Source organism: Tasmannia lanceolata, unplaced genomic scaffold, assembly GCF_043159265.1.
Source record: "Tasmannia lanceolata isolate RefF3 unplaced genomic scaffold, GAP_Taslan_0.1 ptg000003l, whole genome shotgun sequence".
Classification (NCBI taxonomy): Eukaryota; Viridiplantae; Streptophyta; class Magnoliopsida; order Canellales; family Winteraceae; genus Tasmannia; species Tasmannia lanceolata.
In genome coordinates, this window is record NW_027518680.1 from 45,462,505 (window position 1) to 45,480,712 (window position 18,208).

General features: G+C 41.8%; 1 protein-coding gene across 3 annotated transcripts in view; it reads left to right on the plus strand.

Annotated features, from left to right (window-relative positions):
* The window catches only part of LOC143862517 (mitochondrial pyruvate carrier 4-like), a 54,834-nt gene that overhangs the window by 26,607 nt on the left and 10,019 nt on the right, over positions 1-18,208 (plus strand). For 2 of the 3 annotated variants that reach the window (XR_013240342.1, XM_077373592.1), the window contains exon 4: positions 150-223. Coding sequence is in view for 2 of the 3 variants with exons in the window: in XM_077373592.1 (XP_077229707.1) it covers positions 150-223 (74 nt within the window). In the remaining variant the exon portion in view is untranslated. Of the gene's footprint in view, positions 1-90; positions 224-18,208 lie in introns of those variants that run through there. The other variant, XM_077373583.1, reaches the window with a different exon arrangement.

Sequence of the window (18,208 nt, forward strand, 5' to 3'; positions counted from 1 at the left end):
AAGAACTTTAAAATGGTTATTGGAGTGTGTTTATCGACCTTTTCCAAGTGCATACCTTATTCCATACCCATTAATTTCCATACCCTGAAGGTTTTTGTGCTATTTCTCGACATTGATTCTATTCTTGGTAAATCATGTTGGGTTGGCAGAAAAACTGGAACCTTGTAGGTGTAAATGCGACAATGGCAGGGACAGGCATTTATCAACTTACCCGAAAAATTCGGTATGCTACACTTTTGGTGTGAAGTTATCCACTGTCTTATGAACAAAATTGCCTTTGTACTTTAATTAACATGTTAGTAGTTTTCGATTTCAACGGTACATTTTTATTTAATTGACCGTATTGTCTGCATTCACATCATATGGGTGTATTGATTTCTAACTGATTTTAGATTGGATTTTTGCAAATAATGCAGGAAGAAAGCAACAGTTTTGATTCCAAACTTTTATGTCTTTCAGCTTATGTAGAACAGAACAATGCACAAATACTATAACTTTTGTGCATAATGAGTAACAAAAACACATTTAATGATAGTCTCAATCAAATAAATCACGTACTAACTTTATACTAAATATTTTCGTGGTAAATATCCTATATATTTGCCTTGGATCACAAATGGTCTATGCAGGGGGTTTTGCTACTTGAAGAGGCACAATTATGTGGGTATCAGATGACTTTAATGTTACGCAATGTTGATATTTGGAGATTTCTTGGTTAGACAATACATTTTCCAAACATGGTTGAAGTTGTCATGAGCTCGTTTGTTTCCAGAACGTGTACAAATAGAGTGATCCAACACATAAAGGAGTGCTGAAGTATAAAAGATAAATAACACCTTTCTCCACCAGCTTAAGCTTTTGGAGAAGTTGGTAAGTTGACATGGTATCAGAGCCAAAGGTCTCGAGTTCAAACCTCCCGGATAGCAAAAATCCACATGCGATGGTCGGCCCAAGCTGGGACCACATGTGCCACATGTTTGCCAAGTGGGCCACACGTGCGGGGGAGTGTTAAAGTATAAAAGATAAATAACACCTTTCTCCAACAGCTTAAGCTTTTGGAGAAGTTAGTAAGTTGACAAGGAGAACTAGAGTGTCTAGTACATTTATTCTATCCAATGTCTGAGATCAAGTCTATTTGTTCTTTAGAGTTTGGATATGGTCTGAAAATTTTAATTTGGGCATGTTCCAAGTGGGTTTGTTTAATCTGGGTCATTTGTTTGTACCTTTGTGAGGTATCTAAATTTGTTTTGTTTTAAACCATGGTAACACTCTCTACAATCACATGCTCAATAAAGAGAAAATGGTCTCAGATAAGTGGCAAATGGACACCATGGTGAAATGACCGAAATTCGCTTGATTCAAACTCTCACAATGTGATTCTTTCTAATTGGGGTGTAAAGTCTCACAACATGTTTATTGGATGACCAGCTCATAAACACGGTGCTAAGGCGTGTATATGCATTCAAGTTGTCAACGTCCAATTGCTCCAAAAGCTTAAGCTGTTGGAGTTGGCGTTATTTAATCTTTAATACTTTAATACCTCACCTGTGGGCCCTCCTTTTAGGGTTGGCCTACACGTGGCACATGTGGCCCCTCGTTTTTGGGTTGGCCATTACATGTGAAATTTTACTATCAAGGAGTTTTAAACCTAGGACCATTTCTGTGATACCATGTCAAATGACCAATTACTCCAAAAGCTTAAGCTGTTGGAGTTGGCGTTATTTAATCTTCTATACTTAAACACAAGTAAATAGTTAAATGGGGTGGGTGTGCATCTGTGAGTCACTTGACCCATGATAGCAAATTGCAATTGTTTCCAATTAAAACACTATGGTTAATACACAACTCTTCAGCAATTCTTCAAAGAATATAAAAGATCAAACTGCTATGGTTATTGCACTCATTCAATTCAACAATCATGTCCTGTAATTTTCATTGTTTAGCAACTAAAATGATTTTTTAAGTCACTTAAAATTGGTTCTTCTTGAAATACGATCAAGTTCAATTTTGATGGATGCTTCTTAGGGCATCTCGGTCCTGTGTGCGTTGGGACTTCAAATTTGGGAGTATTTTCAGCCTAACTGATTGACTCAAATACAGCCAAAGAGATATCCTTATTTACACATCTTGGTATCTATCATAGAGAGTTAGGTGGTAAATCATGGGTTGAGGCGTACTTCAAATTCAATAGCCTGTGCACCCATTGAGGGTGACTTTTCAACGTGATTCAGTGGATGTGGGCGAAGGTTTATCCATGGCGTTTTGCGAATGCTATTGAGGAGGTTCTCTGTAGGATTGAAGAGTAGTCAAGGTTTTAAATCTCGGTTTCGGTCATCAGCGAAACCGAAACGTTTCGGTTTCGGTACGAAATCTTGTAAAAATTTCACCAAAATTTAGGTGAAATTTCGGTGAAATTTAAATTTCAACGAAACGTTTCGGCCGAAATTTCCGAAACATTTCGGCGAACTTTGGTACTTTTCCGACTCAATGTGAATTTCGTTTCGTTTTCAACCGAAATAATTCGGCCGAAACTAAACGTTTCTGCCGAAATTTGAAACCATGAGAGTAGTGTCATTCTAGCATATCTTTCAGTTGGACATATGGTATCCAATGAGCTTGCCCGTAGTGATGTCAGTTGGAATCGGCTTCTCATTAGCTACACTTTTCCATCTTGAGCAAGTTATGATTCATCCTTTATGTCCTTTTATTTTTTTTGGCTTTCTATCCTTGGTTTTTGCGTTTAGCGGACACTGTGGTTATTATCTCCTTTTTTTGTACTTATTTCCTTGAATAAAGATTTTAACACTATTCTAGAAAAATAGCATGGGCACCTGTTGTAGCATGGGACCTTACAGACAAGAATTTAGATTTATTTAAGAGGGGCCGCTATTCTTTTTCTTTTTTATTTAATGTTACTGTCAGGTTCTGCAAGAGAAAGATGAAGATGAAGAGGGCTTCGCTCATCCATGGGGATTATGCTTCTAATCAGATTTTTTATGATCAATCATCCTTTCTTCCGTTACATAAGAAAGCTATTTGAGTTGGAGTGGGACTCCAACTCAAATCCCTTGATTGTCAGCACTTTTAATTCACCCCTCTCACAACTAACACCTATATGCAATGTTACTTACACTCCCCTGTTTTTCTGTGATGCCATGTGGCCACCCTAACATCTCACACTTGGCCATATTGGCCAAGTGAATTTCTTGTAGTATAATTCAATATCACAAAGAAGTTTCCGTCTTGGATATTTGCCCCAAACATATTTCCTCGACTCAGATATTTCTTAGTCCAATCACGCGCATATGTTCAATGAAAGTTTCTACATGTATTTCTTTCGTCAAAAGATGAGCAATCATGTCATTGGTAGATGTATAATTGATAAGCACATGGATCCAACTCAAGTGCACATGACAACTGTCATAACAGCCTACATGTGTACTGGAATTTCAGCCAAATCAGCCTTATATGAGCTGTCCATGAGTTGGTGTGACAGTTGGACATAGGCTGGCCTTTTTGCCACATCATGTAGAGGAATGGGCTGGTTATGAATTGTACCTAGGCTGGTATGAGTTGTCATGACCATGGGTTTAAATTTCCAATTACAATAGGACTGCACCAAGGATCAGCTCTAAGTCCTTGTCTTTTTACTCTTGTTATGGATGAACTTACGGAGGGTATGCAGGACGAGGTGCCGTGGTGTATGTTATTTGCAGATGACATAGTATTAATTGACGAAACCAAAGCAAGAGTTAATGCTAAGTTAGAGTTATGGAGAACTACTTTGGAATCCAAAGGGTTTAGACTGAGCAGGACTAAGACAGAGTATATGGAGTGCAACTTTAGTAATGTAAGGAGGCAGGGAGAGGATGTAGTAAATATGACTGGACAGGAGGTACCTAAGAGGGATATCTTCCACTATCTTGGTTCAGTCCTACATAAGGAAGGAGAGATTTAAGAGGATGTTAACCACATAATAAGAGCAGGTTGGTTGAAGTGGAAGCATGCTTCAGGAGTTTTGTGCGATCGTAAAATACCTACCAAGTTGAAGGGAAAGTGTTCTAAGGGAAAGTTATGTATCGCTCAGAATGTTGGGCCACCAAGAAGCATCATGTACATAAGATGAGTGTACTGGAGATGCGAATGCTTAGATGGATATTTGGCCACACAAGGTTAGATCAAATTAAAAATGAAGACATTCGTAAAAAGGTGGGGGTGGCACCAATTGAGGAGAAGATGAGAAAGTACCACTTAAGATGGTTTGGGCATATCCAACGTAAGCCTTTGGATGCTCCTGTGAGAAGAATTGACTCGCGCCAAGTTGATGGAGCAAAAGGAGGTAGGGGCAGATCGAAAACAACTTGGGTAGAAATAGTGAGGAAAGACTTGAGGGCTATGAACATAACAAAGAACATGACCGTAGATAGGATAGAATGGAAGAAAATGATCCATGTAGACTAACCCAACTAGTGTCAGGAGTAGACTTAATCAATTTTGAGCCGGGTCGATCCTTTCACCTTCTTCATGAAAATTTTCTAAAGGATTCATTAGCCGACCCAAACTAGTTTGGGACAAAGGCTTAGTTGAGTTGAGTTGAGTTGGTACCGAAATTTCAAAATTTTAGTTTTCGGCTCAAATTTCGGACGAAATTGGTTCATTTCAGCCAAAATTTTTGCGATGATATTTTCTCCCCCCAACACCCCCCACCCCGGTATTATGTGATTTGAAGTAAAAAAGCGTTAAAGTTGCCCACTTTTCATGTCAAATCACGTTACAAGGGGGGCGCATGCATAATGCAGGGGGAGTGAAAATATCAGCTCCCTTTTTAAAAGTTCTTTAAATTTCGGCCGAATTGACCTAAATTTAAAAAACAATTTCGGTTTCGGTATGGTCCGAAACCGAAATTTGAATCCATTGTGATAACAGCTAGGAGTTGGCAGCCACTATGTGTCTGGGGTTACCTCTATAAATAGAGGTGTGTTGTCATTTTTGAAAGGAGTTTGGGGAATTTTTGGATTTGGGGTGCCTTGGAGAGGTTCCAAGTTGAGGAGGTTTCCTCTATTGGAGATTTGAAGCAAGTGACATGCCTCTTTTATTTATCGTTAAATCTTGTCGAGTACAAGATCATATCTCTTCGATGTGTTTTAATCTTGTCAAGTGTGAGATCACATGTCAATTTGTAAATCATCTTCCATCTTGGAATTTTAGTTCTGAATCACTGAGCTGATATTTTGAATATGTTTCATTTGTTTCTGTTTTCTTTCTTTCGAGTTTCGATTAGTAAATAAAATTTCAGATCTAGTTGTTGTTTACCTTTTTAGATCGGCAATTTCAGTCCAAAATTTGTTATCTATTTGTGTTCAATCCAGGATTTTGAGGAAATCCAAGGTTCTAAAATCTGAGTATCCACTGGAGAAATGGAGAGGGTGGAGAAGGTTTTAGCTCAAAAGGCATCAATTGAGATCTTGAAGAAAAAGTCAGTGGAAGAGTTTGCTAGGGCTAAATCGAGTAGATGGTCAGGGGACTGGCCTTGCCTCTTCTGCAACTACTGTAATTTCAGTTGGCGGAGTAGATGCCGACGATAGTTAAGGTGGGATTTTGTGCCCTGGAAAAAGAAAGGTAAGGTGCTTGGGAGATTATGTTTAACTCGAGAGTTTTCGAAGGAGTGGCAAAGTCATCGTATTGGTTATATAATAAAATCATCGCCATGGTTATTTATTGGGTGAAGAGCATCCCTCTGTTCACATTCGTATCAGCCTTCGATCTATGGGAGGGTGGCGCATTGTGTGCTCTGAAGGTATGAGGAGAGAGAAGAGAAGTCAGAAATGGGAAGCCCCCCTGAAGGTCTTCTTAAATTAAATTTTGATGGGTTCTGCCTGGGTAATCCGGGTCCAGTTTGGGTTGGAGGGTTATGCAGGGATTCTCGAGGGGTGGTATCGTGGGCTTTTGCAGGTCCAATTGGAAGGTCTGACTCATCTGAAGCGGAAGTAAGGGCTGCATATCCGGGGGTTAAGCGCCTAAGTGATGATTCTTACGATAGGGTGATTGTGGAAGGAGATTCTTCAAATGTAATTAGTTGGTTATCTGGGAGAGTGGCTCCCCCGTGGAGATTCTTGAGTTACTTTGAGGAAATTTCTGATCTCATTTCGAGTCGTCTATGGTTTTTAAGCATGTTAGACGTGAAGCAAATGGTGAGGCGAATTCTCTCGCTAGATCTGGAGTTCATAAAGAGGGGTTGGAGTGGTTTGATTTCCTTCCCCCGTGAGAAGTTTGCTCTGTATTTTCCATTGTATTCCGTTGTCTTTTATGCTTTTCCTCTTTGTATTTCTGGTGGACCATCTCGGTTCCCTTTCTCAATATATTGCCATTTAAAAAAAAAGAAAAAAAGTAGATGCCGACGATGCCAGCAAAATAGCAAAATGAACAGAAACTCGAATGGGGATTTAAGGAAAGAGTAGGCAAGCGGCTTGGAGACTGGTTTTGCTCTTCCTGTAAGTACTTTAACTTCAAATGGCGGAACAAATGTCATTGGCATCAGCAGGTTAGAAACCCCCAAAATTTGATGAGCCGTGTTTGTCCATCACCCTCACTGGAGGTTGATAGTAGTGAGGGTGAGCGATGGCCTGACACTGGTAAAATCACCTCACATGCGGTGGGAGAGGTTTCAACCTTATCCATCTCGGGCAAGGAAGTGGATGTACAAATGGATACCTTAAAGGCTTGTCTGATAGGGAGAAAGAGAGATAACATGGGGACCTTAGAGGATCTCTGGGTTTGGGCACAAAAGTATTGGGATATCCCATGACTTCATTGCCCATGCATCATGGCGAAGAACGAGTTCCTATTTATGTTTGAATCGGAGAAGCAAGCCTTAAAGATCCTCACCAAGCCTGATGCATTGGGGAATCAACTGCTTTCTCTCGCACCTTGGAATAGGGAGTTTGTTCAAGGTGCGGAAACTCTCTGGGTCAACTTCTATGGTATCCCATTACATGCTTGGGCCATTTCAACGGTGGAAGCTATATGAAGCCTCTTTGGTAAGGTTCTGGAGATAAAGATGGAAGGTAACCACCAGCATTGAATGAGTATTGTATCGGCTAAAATCCTAGCTCTCCGATGGAAGATCTTAGGTCTTATTGTTAAAATCAGAATCTCAGACCATTACTATACCATTGGAGTTGAAGTTTAAGAGAAAATAGGGGAATGTTCAAATAATTACGAGCCCTCCAACTCTAAGGGGCGGCCGCATTCATTGGTCGAAGCTACTCTGGACCTCGCCGCTTTTGAAAGCTTTCTGGAGTTGCAGGTCTGGCTCTCTGGCGAGCGTATGGGACCCACTTTGAATTCAAATTTCAACTCTAGCCAATCAAATTCTAATGACGTGCTGCTCAAGAATGGACCTGTGAATGGTGCATGAGGATCTGGGAACAAGAGATTCGGTCAAACTTGCCCGTTAGTGTCTAGGTCCAGCTCTAAGACAAATGACCTACCTGCCCCTAAAAGAAAAGATAGTCAGATGGATCCTTCTACAAAGAAGAGGACCTCAATTGGCCTTAGGCCCAAATTTAGGAGTTTTGAGGAGTCTTAAAACCCGGGCTACTGGCTTGAGCCATTTTGGTTTAAAATTCAAGGCCTGGAAGGCTAGTTCTAAAGGAAAGATTCTTAAAAGGCAATGGGAGAAACCCTCGGAATCTAGTTTAGCAGGGATAAAGGAGAAATCATTCAAACGGATTCCAAAATTTCATAAAACACTCTCCCATCTGCCGAGGGTATGTACTGCTTATGGATAAGCAATCAATGGCAAGTCTTTAGGCTTGAGGATGTGGGGGACCAAGCTCATAGTACTCTCACTAGGGTTTGGGCTAAAGATGATTAAAGCGTAGTGCAGAAGTATCCTCAATATCATTATCTTTTTGGGTGCCGGGAAGAGGGCTGCAATCTAACATATTGGCGGGAAAGACGCATCCGATCAGGATTAGATTATCTTTTCTCAACTTGCCTTCGTGTATTGAGCATAATTCTCTACATAGCTCTTTTACCGAGGAAAGACAAGTTGTAAATGTCATGGTACTGGGTTGGAAGGCATTACTAGTCTCGTAATTTAAAGGGAAGTATTTACTCTATTGGGGGGTAACCCTAATATAAAGGGGTAAGGAGAGACCATTGGAATCCCTTTGGAGCGTTGAGTGATCCTTTCTCCTCTTCAAAGAAATAGGAATGGACAACTCGCAGCACGATTCACCTGTATGCACCGGAGATCGGAGCAGAAAATTGTTTATGGAGATTCTGGTTTTGGAAAAGATCCTTTCCAGGATGAGGACGATGATGTATGATGAAGAGAGGGCATCCAAAAATAACCCAACCCATAAAGAGGTTTCGGGAGATCTTCTCAGGAAACAATGAAAGTTATTCAAGAAAGAGACTCAAGATTGTCCTTGGACATTCCATAGTCTTTGTGGGGCAGATGCGGTCAAAGATACCCACTCGCCCTTGCATAAACATCTTATTTTCAAATTAATTTTGAACGAGGAAAGGATTGCGAGGAAGCGGCATTGGGAAGCTAACAAGGTGGTGGGCATCCGGCTGGCGGAGGAAAGGATTGCAAGTAGAAAGAGTCCTGGCTTCATGGAAATGATTCCGGAGGACCTTCTCACAGACATGCCGGACTTTCAAATCCAGCATATTTTGGAGGAGTTGGAGAAGTGCTCTTCCTAGGTGAGCATATTCGTGCTGAGGTGCCGCCGGAATGTTATAGAAGAAGGGTGGTGCACATAGTTTTCCAGACAATTCTAGAATATCGGAGCTTTTTGGCGGTCCCTATACAAATGGCATTAGAGGTATCTTGCTCGCCATGGAACTGGATTTGGAATAGAGGGATTTTCTAGATAGCTGGTATTATATCCCAGGGCATTTTATGTTTTGTTTCTTTCTTTCTTTGTTTGGGACTCCTGGTCCCAGCTCGTTGTAAAGTTGCTTCAGATCTAAATATAATCTGTCATTTTTCAAAACAAAATCTATTTGTGTTCAATCCAAAATTTGGTTCGACTGCTTTGCTACAGAATTTGGTCTGAATTTCATTTAGAGCTAATTGTTTCCAGTCGATCAAAATTGGTGTTTCATCTGCCTTGAATTCCTTTTCTACTAAAGTCACTTTTCTGTTCTTGGAAATCTGGAATTTTCAAATCCAAAACCTGCAAATTGAATATAACTTTCCGTTCCTACGTACTTTTCTTAACTGCAATTCCTAAAAGAAATCAGCATCTGCAAACCGATGGAATTTTCTGCTGCTGTTGTGTTTCTGTTCTGTGATTGATTCTTCTTCTATTGAATCACAGAAAGTTCAATTATTGAAACAAAAAAAAAAACCTGCTGATTTTATCAATGACTGGTGAGCTAAACTTCTATCAAAATCTGCAAGGTATACAACTACATTTCAGATCTGCTATTCTTAATTGAGAACCTCTACCTCCAGATCTTCAAGTTGCTCTTTCAATCTAGGAGTTGAATGAGCTTCAAGATAAACAACCTCCACCTGCAAGTCAGTTGCAGTTCTATTACCTGTTGATATGCCAAACAGCCATAGCCAAACTTTGCAGCAGCACAATCATGCTCGATCAACTTGAAGAGGCTGATTCCGCCCTATCAAGCATACCAAAATGTGAACTGTCTCCTCCCTCCTGGTTGAAGACCATGTTCTTTGGAATGCTCTGTGATTCTTACCCATTTTTTGTCCGAAACCTAGTTGAAATGGCATTTGGAAGATTTGAGAATGCAGTTGTGGCTGCTGAGAAAGCTGGGCAGATTGATCCTCGGAACATTGAAGTTGCTACAATGCTGCACAATGTTCAATCAGTGGCAAGAACTCGTGTCCAAGGGAATGATCATTTTAATTCAAGCCAAGGTTTTAAATGTCAGTTTCGGTGTCGGTTTCGGCCACCACCGAAATCGAAATATTTCTGTTTCTATGGAAATTTCGACCGAAATCATTAAAATTTTGACAAAAATTTCAGTGGAAATTTTGTAATGAAGGGTGAAAAACGAAATTTCAACAGAAATTTTGGCCAAAATTCAGAGAAATTTCGGGGAAATCAAGTAAAATTTCGATTCAGTGTACTTTCGGTTTCTGTCCAAACTGAAACCGAAATATTTCGGCCGAAATTTAAAACTATGATTTAAGCAAGTTTGCTGTGTAGCATATGGGGAAGGGCTTAAGTTTGATCCTTCCAATCCTGTTCTCTTATGCAATAGTGTAGCTTGCAGGTTCATGGTTGGACAATGGGACAGATCTGTCGAAGACTGTAATGAAGCTTTAAGAATCCAGCCCAATTAGACCAAAGCCCTTCTTGAACATGCTGCCTCCAATGACAAACTTGAGCTGTGGGCTGAAAAATTCACTTGGCGAGCAAGTTTATAATATGAAGTTTGGTGGTGAAGTAGAGGAAATTTGCAGTGTTGATTCATTTAGAGCAGCAATATCATTACCTTGAGTTTCAGTGGTGTACTTCATGGAGGCATCGAACCAGCAATGCGAGCAGATATCCCCATTTGTTGACATGCTATGTTTCTGATCTCCATTTGTGAATTTTCTTAAGGTTGAAGTGGACAAGACCTCAGCAGTTGTTGAGGCTAAGAATGTGAGGATCGTTCCTACGTTCAAAATGACAAAGGTGGGGTGCAGGTTAAATAGATGATCTGTCCGAGCCAGCAGGTATTGGAATGCTTGATGAGGCAGTATAGCTTCTAGAATAATCTTTGTATTTTCTGCGTTGTTTTCTGTGACTCATCTCCACCTTCCCCGGTTCATACAACTCTGTTCCTGTCACAATCCAGTTAAGTAATAATTTGATTAGAGCCAAGGCTAGAGATAGACAACCCGGTTTTCCATTCTCTATCTTCCATTTGTTCTTTCCATTTTTGTCACTCTAGTGTCATTACACCATGTTAGCCGAAAGTTTAGACAGAGAAAATAAATGAGTTAGGGTTATCTCCCCCTGACTCATATCTTTATACTAAAACATAAAGGAATGTACAAAGTCCTAAATGCCCTTAGGCAAGTTACATATTCCAACACTCCCCCTCAAGCTGGAATGTAAATATCATACATTCCTAGCTTGTTACATATATCACTCAATTTTGACTTATTTAAGGACTTTGTAAACATATTAGCTAATTGGTCCCCTGACCGAGTAAACACAGTGCAAATCTCTCTTTTCTAGATTCTTTGACGGATAAAATGACAATCCACTTCAATATGCTTGGTGCGCTCATGGAAGACTGGATTGTTGGCAATGTATATTGCAGCTTTGTTGTCGCAATAAAGCTGCGAAGGAGAAGATGAAATGAAGCCAATTTCAGAAAGAAGTGAACGTAGCCAAATAAGTTCCGTGCTTGTCTGTGCCATTGCCCTGTATTCAGCCTCTGCATTGGACTTAGCTATAACATCCTGCTTCTTTCTCTTCCATGAAACAAGATTGCCACCTACAAATGTACAATACCCAGTGGTGGACCGTCTATCTGCTGGGGATCCAGCCCAATCTGCATCAGAGAAGCCTTCAACTTTCATATGGCCATGTCTTTTGAACATCAATCCCTTCCCTGGAGCCCCTTTCAAATACTTGAGAATCTGTGTCACCGCAGCCCAGTGAGAAGTACGTTGAGAGCTCATATACTGACTGACAACTCCAACAGCATATGAAATATCTGGCCGAGTAACCGTGAGATATTTAAGTTTACCGATAAGCCTGCGATACCTGCCAGGATACTCCAACAACTCTCCTTCTTTTAGCAAGTCCAAGACATACTTTCTCTGTGATAGGAACAAGCCTCTAGAAGAACGAGCAACCTCTATCCCCAAGAAATACCTGAGCTGACCCAAATCCTTAGTAGAGAATTCCTTTTGCAAGAAGGTTTTCAAACGTTGTATACCTTGTGAATTGCTCCCTGTGATGATTATGTCATCCACATAAACTATCAACAAAATACACCCAGCTGAAGAGTGATAACTGAAGACTGAGTGATCCACTGTGCATTGTTTCATGCCAAAGCGCATGACTGCCTCACTGAATCTCCCAAACCACGCATGCGGAGATTGTTTGAGGCCATAGAGTGACTTGCGTAGGCGACACACGTAGGAGGAAGTCTCCCCCTGAGCAACAAACCCTGGTGGTTGCTCCATATAAACCTCCTCAGTCAGGTCGCCATGGAGGAAGGCATTCTTCACATCCAGCTGATGACGGGGCCAGCTATGATTAACAGCAAGAGACAGGAGCACACGGACAGAGGGAATTTTCGCAACGGGACTGAAGGTCTCAGTGTAGTCAACACCAAAAGTCTGAGTGTATCCTTTCACGACTAACCGTGCTTTTAAGCGCTCGACAGTACCATCAGGGAGGTATTTGATGGAGAAAACCCACCGACAACCAACAGGACGGGCACCAGCGGGTAGGGAAACCAGATCCCATGTATCATTACTATGAAGAGTGCCCATTTCTAGGTTTATAGCATCACGCCAGCCAGGATGGTCAAGAGCCTCAGCCACTGACTGTGGTAAAGACATAGAAGACAAGGAGGAAACAAAGCTCTGGAAGGTACTGGTGAGCTTATCATAAGAAACAAAATTCGAAATAGGATGTGCAGTGGAACGGGATCTCGTACGAGATGCAATAGGAGAATCAGAAACAACAGAGGAAGGCGGAAGAGAAGATACCTGAGAGCGAGAGAGAGGGATCATCGGCTCAGAAGATGATTGTGTGAGAGGAGGTAGAAGATACCTATCTGTAACTTGGCGCCGCTGATACTGCTGTGTAATTTTAGGTGGAGCTGGCTTCTCCAACGTGGCAGAAGAAGTAGAAGCTGGCCGCACAGAAATAGGAGATGACGGAAGAGAAGCAGGTAGATCTGGTAAGGGAAGCGAGACCTCAGACTCGAGAGAAGGGGTGAAAGATGCTGCGCCATGTTGGAAGAATGCCTCAGACTCAAAGAACGTAACATCGGCTGAGACAAACCAGCAACGCAGACGAGGGCTATAGCAACGATAGCCTTTCTGCGTACGGGAATACCCCAGAAAGACACAATGCTCAGACCAGGGATCGAGTTTGTCACGGCCAGGTCCAAAGTGATGAACAAAACAAACGCATCCAAATACACGAGGTGTCAGAGGAAACTGTTCCTTACTAGGAGATAAAATCTCGAAAGAAGAGGCACCCTCTAAGACAGAGGAAGGAAGGCGATTTGCTAAGAAACACGTCGTGAGAAGGGCATCACTCCAGTATGCCTTAGGAACACTCATCTGAAAAAGAAGAGTGTGACCTACTTCAAGCAAATAACGAAGTTTCCTCTCAGCAACACCATTTTGTTGAGAGATGTACGCACATGAAGACTGATGTAAAATCCCATGTTGGGAGATAGGATTGAAAGCCATTAATATCAGAAAAATATTCTCTAGCATTGTCAGTACGAAGACATTTAATATTGCAATTATATTGATTCTTAATTTCAGAATGAAATGTGCAGAAAGCAAAGAACACGTCGGATCGACTCTTCAGTAAATATAACCAGGTCATGCGTGAGAAGTCATCAATAAACACAATAAAATACCGAAAGCCAGTACTAGACGCAACCCTAGAGGGTCCCCATACATCAGAATGGACTAATTCAAATGGACTAGACACTCGACTAATGATCCGGGACGGAAACGACACACGACGGTGCTTCCCGAGTTCACAGGACTCGCACTGAAAACTAGAAAAAGGTCCGGAAACCAGAGAAGTCTGCTGCAGCCGCTGAAGTTAAGGATGCCCCAGGCAACAATGCCACTGAAATGTATCCACAGAGCTATGTAAGACAGTAGGCGGACGGCAGTCAAGACGATAGAGTTCATCTACCTCACGACCCGTTCCAATCGTCTTCCCAGTCGAGAGATCCTGCAACAAACAGTAAGATGGGAAAAATGAGACAGAACAGTGAAGAGATTTAGTAATTTGGCTAACTGAAAGTAAACTAAATGGTGATTTTGGTACACATAAAACAGAAGATAAGGTAAGAGCAGGATGAGGGGAGATATGACCAACACCAGTGATAGGTGTAGTGGACCCATCAGCAAGGGTGATAGACTGAGAGGGAGACGAGAAAGAGCGAAAAGAATGAAGCTGAGAATAGTTACCAGTCAGGTGATTGGATGCGCCAGAGTCAATGATCCATGACCCTGAGCTAGATAGAAGGGTAGTGGGTGAACTACCTGGCTGGGCAAAACCTGCAGAGGGAGGACGAGAACTGAGCCGCAGACGCTGGAACTCCTCATAATCGGCACGGGATAATGTATAGGTGGAATCAGCTGGTGCAGGAACAGAAGCAAAGGGAGCGCAATCTCAAGCCGAAGCAGTAGTAGCACCCATGTGAGCCGAGCGTGCCTGACGAAGCTCGGGATGCAGGGTATAGCAATGGTCAATATAATGTCCCTCGCGCTGACAGTGAGTGCAAAAAGAACGGCCACGGCCACCACCAGAACGACCACCACCACGGCCGGCACGGCCACGGCCACCACCAGAGGAGGCTCCACCACGAGGCGGGCGAGTACTGCCATCATAGGTCGCGAGAGCAGAACCATCAGTAGGAACAGATATCACTGGATCACCAGGAGAGCACTACTGGACGCTGGAGTAAACCTTAGTAAGGGAAGGAATAGCGCCAGAACCGATAATCTGCTGACGAAGATGCATGTACTCTGGACCCAAACTCTCAAGGTACTGCACAACACGGATCTGGTCCCTCTGACGGGCAGCCTCTGTGAGATCCGTGGTAAGCTGTAAACATCAAGCTGCTGACAGAGGCCAATGAATTGGCTGTAATGGGTGGCAAGAGGAAGATCACCACGGCGGAAACACACCCACTCAGAATAGGTAGAGCAGATCCGACTAATGTTTGCCACGCCAGAGTAAAGAAGAGTAACCTGATCCCAGATCCATTTCGCAGTAGGCAAAAGCATCAAGGGCCCAGAGACGTGAGGGGCCATACTCTGCCACAGAAGGGTACAAACAAGAGCATCCTCCTGTTCCCATCGATCAAAGGTGGGATCCGTCGTAGGAGGAGGATCATGACGAATGACGTGGGCTTTCCCACGGGTAATAAGATACTTCTCGACAGCTGCTTTCCAAGTAACATAGTTTACCCCATCCAACTTAACAGTAGTGATATGTGGGAATGATCCATCCACAGAGAGAGATGATGACGAAGAAGACGCCGAAGAGGGTGTCGGACGAACACCAGGAGCCACTCCTGTGGAAGGATTGTCAAGCACCTCCTCATAACAACAAGCAAGAAAGAAACAGACAATCCAAACCAAGACGAATAATAGGAGATAACAGAATAGGTGGGCAAACTAGGATACGCCAAGAAAGCTAGACGCGGCTCCAAGAATGACGGGCATCGACGAAGCTTGACAAGAGGGAAGCCATGAGGCAACCATGAGGCACAGAGGGGAGCCGCAAAGACAAATTAGAATCAAAGTAGAGTAAGAGATGAAGATCTAACACATAATAACAGGGAGAAAAGAGTGGTAAGGTTTACCAAGGGATGAAAGGAAGAGGAGGAAAAATGATGTGGGTTGAAAAACTTGGGGTGTGAAGCTTACCAACAAACCTAGGAATTGGGGGCTGGGAAAAAAAAATTCTGATGCGAGGCGAAACACAGCCCTAGAAACTTATTTCCAGGAAAGTGATTTTCTGGTGGGGGGGTCAGAAAATATTTTCCTGGAAAATTTTGGGGGGGTGCAAATCCTCGGTCCTGATTGGTGAGAAAATATTGTCCTGGAAAATTTGGGGGGGTGGAAATCCTCGTTCTTGGAAAATAATTTCTGCCCTGGGTAGAAAATGTGTGGAGGGTTGCTGCGCGGGGGTACAGGACCAGGAGCTATGCGCAGGGGAGGAGAAACGTGGCGGGCGGGAGGGAGGGAGGGCCTGCTGCCTTCGGCTCGGAGAGAACGACTCCTTCTCAGGAGGAAAAAGACAGTGTGCCGGTGTGCCTCGGATGAAACTTGGCCCGGAGTTGGGTTTCGCGGCGAGAGGGGTGGGTGGTGGTGGAGAAGATGGAGGCTGATAGAGAACCCTAGGGATCAGAAAACCCTAAGGCTCTGATACCATGTTAGCCGAAGCCGAAAGTTTAGACAGAGAAAATAAATGAGTTAGGGTTATCTCCCCCTGACTCATATCTTTATACTAAAACATAAAGGAATGTACAAAGTCCTAAATGCCCTTAGGCGAGTTACATATTCCAACACACCACCACCACCCCCAACCTCTTTCGTGCTTAATCGGCCTTATTCTTATACTTCTATCCTCCCTCACGCTCTCATCTGACCTTTCTGTCCATGAGAAAGCTGAGACATAATGTACCATTAAATTGTCCAAGAGGGATATCTTTTACTATCTTGGTTCAATCCTACATAGGGAAGGAGAGATTGAAGGGGATGTTAACCACAAAATAAGAGCAGGTTGGTTGAAGTGGAAGCATGCTTCAGGAGTTCTGTGCGACCGTAAAATACCTACCTAGTTGATGGGAAAGTTTTCTAAGATAGTTGTGAGGCCAGCCATGCTGTACGGCTCAGAATGTTTGGCCACCAAGAAGCAGCATGTGCATAAGATGAGTGTAGCAGAGATGCGAATGCTTAGATGGATATGCAGCCACACAAGGTTAGATAGAATTAAAAATGAAGATATCCATAAAAAGATGGGGGTGGCACCAATTGAGGAGAAGATGGGAGAGCACCGCTTAAGATGGTTTGGGCATATCCAATGTAGGCCTTTAGATGCTCCAGTGAGAAGAAGTGACTCGTTCCAAGTTGATGGAGTAAAAAGAGGTAGGACAGACCGAAAACAACTTGGGTAGAAACAGTGAGGAAATACTTGATGGCTAGGAACTTAACCGTGAACATGACCTTGGATAGGAGAGAATGGAAGAAAATGATCCATGTAGATGAACCCAACTAGTGTCAGGATTAGACTTAGTCAATTTGAGCCGGGTAGATTCTTTCACCTTCTTCATGAAAATTTTCTAATGGATTCATTAGCCGACCCCAGCTAGTTTGGGACAAAGGCTTAGTTGATTTGAGTTGAGTTGAGTTGAGTACTGGGATCCAAACTGAAGAAAGAAATAAACAGAGATGGTTTGTTGGTAGAGATTTTGTACATGTATTGATGCATATAAAATCATTTTGTAGAGTATGCCTATTTTCATTTTATCTATTCTCAACCCATCTAAGGCTGTCATAAAAAGAATGGAAACTGTTCTCTCCAACTTTTGGTGGGAAAATAATCATTACTGGATCTCTTAGTGTAGTGTATGCAAGAAGAAAGAAGGGTGTCTCTATATTCGATCTCCTCTTCGATGTCAGCCAAGCCTTTAGACTTAAAACTCTCCATCACATTCACGAAAAGAATTCTTTATGCAGTAGTTTTATGATATCTAAATATTCGTAAAAGCAACATATCAACTATTTAAATGCAAGAAATAGTCGCTCAAAAAGTCGAAAAATAAAAGCATCATAAATGTCAGAGAAAATGCATAAAGAATAGTAGATGGATTATTGTTGGAGGAAACATTTTTTTTCTGGTTTGATAAATTGTATGGTAGGAGACCCTTAACTGATGAGGCTATCAACATTCATGTTATTGATTGAGAACTCAAACTTAATGAAATATTAAATGAAAATAGTCTTTGGAATTGGGATAAATCTTTGATTGTTTGAGTCAAGGCTTAAAAGATACTCTTATGAATTCTAAACTTCAAATTAGCAATAATGAGGATAATCTTACCTGGCGTCCTAATAATGATGGAAAATTTGCTATTAAACCTGCTTGAAAACTTTTAAATAAAGTTGTGCCTATTGATGATCGTATCTTTGATAAAAATATTCTGATTTCCTCTAACTGTAACTGTGTGACGAAGGGAATTATGAAGATATTAAACATTTGTTTATGGAAAGCGATCTAGCTAGTGACCTGTGGCACTTATTCTCTAGCATTTTTATTGTCAATTTGATTCCAAACCAATCCATTAAAACAAAATTCAGACTTGGTATGAAAAAACTAAGAAAGATAATTCAACATTCAATAATATTATCAAATTTTCCGTTGTTGTTATAATTAGAGAAATTGATTAGATGTAAAAGAACAATGGAAAATCAAAAGACTTGTTACCAATCAGATAAAATATA